Below are 6,094 nucleotides of genomic sequence, written 5' to 3'. Positions count from 1 at the left end.
AAGGAAAGAACAAGAACAAAGGAGCTACAAGTTAGGGGTCGTCGCAAAAGTTTTTTGTCGTCCCTGAAACGAACATGATTCACTTGGGGGGGAGGGGGTGAGAGCCAAAATCGCAAGTCGACCGACACTGTACATATGACATGTACATGCATGCGATTTTCGTCGTCCAGCATAGCAAGCTGTGTTCGTTTCAGGGGGAGGGGAGGGGGTCCGAGTACGAAATGAACGATGTTCGTTTCAGGGACGACAGACAACTTTTGCGATGACCCCTTACGCCAAACTGTCCACTAACACTACAAGTTACTGGACGTTCAGCTCATGCGATAACATTGCACGGCACTGACCAATGGTACTGACGTTCTACAACTAACTGCCAATCAGCTCTGGCACAGGACAGGTGAAGAGCGGAGACTTACTTGATCGTACGCTCGATCCACAGGTCACTCCGTTGCCCTCGAGCTGCCTGGAGGAAATGCTTTGGCCTCCCGCCGAGAAAATCTGGGAGGTACACGAGCAGGTAAACGCGCCTATCGTGTTTGTGCACAGCCCTTGGTCGGGATCGCAGTCGTTCTCCCCTAGCGCACACTCGTCCTGGTCAACACATTGCCGCGTGGTCGTGTTCCACGCAAACCCGTCAGGACAGTAGCACTGGAAAGAGCCAAACGTGTTCTCGCATTCCACATCCAGTTCCGGATTGCCGTCGCACGGGTTGTTAGTCTCGCATTCATCTGTGTCCTGGCACCGTGCTGGGTCGTCGCTCGTAGCATTGGCGTTGAGCTCGAACCCGGACAGGCATGGGCAGGTGTACGAGCCGTCGGTGTTTTTGCATTGCATGGTGACGTTGTTGGGACAGGGTGCAAGGTCGACAAGTGTTCCATTGGCGAGGACCGTCTGGTCAAGACTACACTCATCTATATCTGCGCACAATGTTGATGAATTGCCTGTGAGAGGAGGGGGGGGGGGGAGAGTGAGAGAGTGAGAGAGTGAGAGAAAGAGAGATAGATAGAGAGAGAGAGAGAGAGAGAGAGAGAGAGAGATAGATAGAGAGAGAGAAGGAGAGAAGAGATAAACCATAAAGAAAACGTTGCAAAACAGGTATATAGTCCATTTCAAAATATTTCGCATTCAGGGTTTGGTCTTGAAAAGTATGAAGACAAGGGAGATTCGGACAACAAAGCACATTGAAGGGCTTGTTAGGACGTGGCAACATTTTCTTTGAACGTTTCGGGACCATTGGAGCAGCCGATAAGGAGTTAGAATTTCAGCCAGGTTTCTGGCCATTTCCCATGGTTTAGAATTTGCCCTAAAAGCAAGGAGCGTTTTTTAATCAAAAACCTACAATTTGTAACTGCACAGCTTGTCTATGATATATTCTGAAAGGTCTGTGCTTGCACAGCGGGTTAAACACACCCTGTATTGCAGTGTGTGTGTGTGTGTGTTTGTGTGTGTTTGTGTGTGCGTGTGTGTGTGTGTGTGTGTGCGTGTGTGTATGGTGTTCGCTGTTCTCGCTGCAACCGTCAGTTCCGTCGACAGAGTGACCTGAGTCGTCATCTCCGTTTCTGCTCCTGACAATGACTCTGGCTCCTTTCGGAGTCTTGTGGCCCTTGTGGCAACCAAGCTACAGTAGTAGTAGTGGGTAGTGTGTGTGTGTGTGTGTGTGTGTGTGTGTGTGTGTGTGTGTGTGTGTGTGTGTGTGTGTGTGTGTGTGTGTGTGCGTGTGTGTGCCTGCGCGCATGCGTGCGTGTGTGGAGGTGCAGGTAGCAATAGGAACATCACCAGTCCACCATGACAGCCCACTCCAACAACCACTGATCACCAACAACGCGAACACACAATGACAGAGATCGCTCACCTGCCTCGGTATACCCGTGCTTACACGTACACGCGTAGCTAGCATTCGTGTTCACGCAGATCGCGTTGTCACTGCACTGGTGAGTACCACGCGCACACTCGTCGACATCTTCACAAGACACGCCGCAGCCATCGTACCCCAGCGAACAGGAGCAGGAGAACGAACCCTCCGAGTTTTGACACCGTCCGTTAGGACCACAGGGAGAAGTCTCTAGACATTCATTCGTGTCGATGCATGGGCCACTGGAGTGGGGACGTTGATATCCGCGTTTGCACTCACAGCTGAAGCTGGACAGATTGCGCACGCACACGTTGTTCTTCACCGCGCACTGATCTTGCCGGAGGCACGCGTCGTAGTGGACGCACGCCGATCCGTCTAGAATGTAGCCCGGCTGACACTGGCAGTGCATGCCCCGCCGAGTCGCCGAGCAGAGGGCGTTGTCCGGGCAACTGCCGCACGTCCTGCACGCGTTCTCCGATTCCTCTGCACGGTGAGTGGGTGAGTAACACACACGCGTACATATAAAGAACACACACATGCGCGCATGCACGCGCGAACATATAAAGAACACACACACACACATTATGCACACGCACGTATATACAAAGAACACACATACACATCATGCACACACACACACACACACACACACACACACATCATACAAACACACACATCATGGACACACACATATACAAAGAACACACACACATCATGCACACAGGGACATGTAAGCACATACACACACACACACACCTTTGACCTTTGACGCCCATCGCCGGAGGCGATGATAGCAATGCTACGGCAGAAACCATAGCAACTTGTGCTGGGATTGCACCATTCAACAGCTTGCAAGGCTGAAGAATTGACTGTCACTATTCAGCCTGGTCTACACCATACAGCTATTTGAAGTGACTTTTTCTGGCCAGTGAATCCCTATTTTTGGTCTCTTTTTTTTCCCGCACACACATCACACCCCATACTCCGACATGCACTGCCTGTTACCCAGGAGAATGAAAGAAAAGTCAGGAAGAGTCTGAGAAAGAGAAGAAAGACGTGTGTGACCATAATCGTCGGGTATTGAACCCGCAACCTATCGATTGGAAATCGCTGCACATACCACTGCACCATATGGTACACACACACACACACACACACACACACACACACACACACACACACACACACACACACACACACACACACACACACACACACACACACACACACACACACACACACACAAACACTCATGTACCATCCAGGGGCGTCGGAACCGGTGCTGCAGGTCCGGCCAAAGCTGCACCAATAATTTCATCTTGGGATTTTTGAACCAATGAAATAGGGGCTATTTGGGCCCAATTTCCCTAAACTTTCCCGGGAGGCTTCCACTTTAGGGCAGTTGGAGTATCTCAGTACGCATTCTCCCTGCTTGCCACTCGACTGTCTTCCTTTAAAACCTCTAGAAGGTGAAATAGAGTATAAGCCGCACCTAGACCTCCCCTCCCCCAAAGTACAGCCATCTACCCGGTTTATCACCCTTCATTTGACCACCTTAGTAGCACATTATCGGTGTAAATTACAGTGCGGCTTACTGTGCAGGCAGAAAATTTCGTCGGTCAATAATTTCGTCCAACTCCAAAGAAAGGGAGTTCGTCCGGTTGAAAATTTTGTCCATGGATCATAAGTGTATTGAAAAGCTGGACAAATCGACATTAGTGCGGCATTTAAGCTCCTTGGACGAAAAAGACGAAATTAAATTCCAGACGAATAGTTCTGCTTATACAGTATACTGCGGAACATGCAGCAGTGGGCGATGTCATCATAAGACTAGGGGACGCAGCAACCATACCTCTCTTGACGAACCACATCTCGTACAGGACGATGCCTTCGGGCCTTGCGCAGGCCACGCGCAGTCCATCGTGAGCGTCGCTGAACGATGCAATGCGGACAAACGCCGACGGGCCTTTAGAGCGCGACGGCCTGATCAACAGCGGCTGCGTGAGCGAAGTGAACTCCCAGGGCGTGTAGCTGAGGGAATTGGCGGCATTGAAGAGCGTGTGCTCGCAGCGGAACTGCCATTCCTCGCACAGCCCGAGGCGAACAATCTTCACTGGATAAGAGAACGGATTTCAGCAGGCAGCGGAAAAACAAGACACGTCCAAACAAACTGTTAAACAATACCCGGCAAAAGCAAGAACAATGATGATGTACAGTACAGTGATGTTGCAGTTGTCAGAGAGTAGACAGTACAGCCTGCCAGACGCCTACGACAGAGTTGCACACAGCGAGGGGGGTCACGCGGACTCTTCGTATAATGTAACGTTGAGCAGTGGCGTAAACAAGCCCGTGCTGCAGAACACCAAAGGGCAGGATGGCAATAGACACGGCCTGCTTGACGTGCACAATTCCATGGCAATTTGGGGAAAATAACCCGAGTGCTAGCTGCAGTGTGGTCTGGGTTAGAGGGCTTTGCTGGGTGTGTTACTGGCAACATTTGCTTACAAGACACCCGGGTCAGAGGCCATCGGGTGCAAACGCATACTTACGTGGTGAGGTGGAAACACGGACTGATCGGAAACTACTACGCTGGTCGAAGATCCCGGACGCGACCGAACAGTTGTACACATGACCAGGTATGAGGTCAGTGAGTGTGACGGAAAATGTGCTATTGCTTACGAACTGCAGGGTTGGGGTGGAGAGAGAGAGAGAGAGAGATGGAGAGTGAGAGAGAGAGAGAGAGAGAGATGGAGAGTGTGAGAGAGAGAGAAAGAGAGACACAGCAATATTGAATGTTGAGTGAAACTTGGACTGGATCACTTCATGTACCATCACAAATACAGTAAAATGTGATAAAACGAAACACGTCATGAATGAGGGGGTTTGTGCATCATTTCATGATTATCCATTATCCTTCACTAGACTAAAGGTACAGTCTCTTTAACCAACACAGGAAAACCATTACTGTTCATGGTGACATCTTGCACGTATACTGCTGTAGACATCGGGAAAGCTACTGTATATACTGCCTTGGGTGACCCGTACAGCATTGGGTGACCCGTACAGCATTGGGTGACCCGTACAGCATTGGGTGACCCGTACAGCATTGGGCGACCCGCACAGCATTAGGTGACCCGTACAGCATTGGGTGACCCGTACAGCATTGGGCGACCCGCACAGCATTAGGTGACCCGTACAGCATTGGGTGACCCGCACAATTCTTCAGTTCTACTATTGAGGCAAGTAAAGTCTGCCGGCAGGGAGTTGGAAATTCCACCAGGACAGTTACCGTACTTGCGCTATTGTTTTTTTATTTTTTAGCCCCCCCTGGGCACTATTTTTTTCACTGTCCATCAGAGATGGGGCACTGTTCAAGAGAGGGCAGTTTTTTTTCATTGCTGGTACAGTATACGTTATCCGGCATAAAATGAGAAATAGAGTGAAAGCAGAGCATACTGTTTACATGTAAACTATGCCGACTCAGCAGGAACAGCAATACGACTTAAGAGCTGTGACCCTTGATCCTGAAACCACCAGTGCAATGACATGGACAAGAACATTAGTGAAAGGACACCAAACTCGCACATGCGCTTGGTTACAAGCCGGGGGGGGGGGGCACTATTAAAGAGAGGGCTTTATTTTTCACTGGCTCTTGGAGACTAGGGCACTATTCGAGATAAGGTACTATTCAAGAGAGGGCTCTAATCGCGCGACTACAGCATACAATGGCCAAACAGTTCAGAAGAGGAGGTGTCAATTGTACATTAAAACCTGGCATAAGCGACCTCTGGGTTTAGCGACCACCTGCTCTTAACGACCGTCTTTCCATGCACCGACAGTTCTACACGGACACCGTGGGACCTGGTTCTAAATACCAACTGGCTTTAACGACCGCTTTCGCTTGCGCCGCGGGGGTGGTCGCTTAATTAAACCAGGTTTTGCTGTAGATTACCACACATTCCGGAAATACGTACAACGTCTTGAGTGTGGTGCGGCTCTCCGTTGTTTGCGGTTGACGAACGACAGCTGGCAACAAAGCTGTCGTACTCACCACCGCCTGATAGTGGTGCTTGCCAGTTGAGCTGAGCTGACGTCACTGTTGGCGTGCCAACCAGCGTTAAATTCTCCGGCGGATTTGGTGAATCTAAGAACAAAATTGGAATCATCAACAAGGTTATCGGGATGCACGATGGTTTGAGGGGCGAAAAAAGCTGTTCAAATTTTCCGTAGTGCCTTGTGCAA

At 50.1% G+C, this 6,094-nt stretch overlaps 1 protein-coding gene across 1 annotated transcript; it reads right to left on the bottom strand.

The window, feature by feature from the left end:
* Positions 1 to 366: 366 nt before the first annotated feature.
* On the bottom strand, positions 367 to 4,857 carry LOC135826631 (latent-transforming growth factor beta-binding protein 2-like). The gene is made up of 5 exons (XM_065339234.1): positions 4,786 to 4,857; positions 4,402 to 4,534; positions 3,705 to 3,965; positions 1,853 to 2,335; positions 367 to 941 (listed from the first exon to the last, which is right to left on the bottom strand). Exons 1-5 carry the CDS (start codon positions 4,855 to 4,857, stop codon positions 367 to 369), a joined length of 1,524 nt encoding a protein of 507 aa, XP_065195306.1.
* Positions 4,858 to 6,094: the final 1,237 nt, after the last annotated feature.

This window comes from Sycon ciliatum, chromosome 10, assembly GCF_964019385.1.
Source record: "Sycon ciliatum chromosome 10, ocSycCili1.1, whole genome shotgun sequence".
Classification (NCBI taxonomy): domain Eukaryota; kingdom Metazoa; phylum Porifera; class Calcarea; order Leucosolenida; family Sycettidae; genus Sycon; species Sycon ciliatum.
Note: the sequence above shows the minus strand (reverse complement) of the source record. Positions and strands in the feature narration are given on the sequence as shown.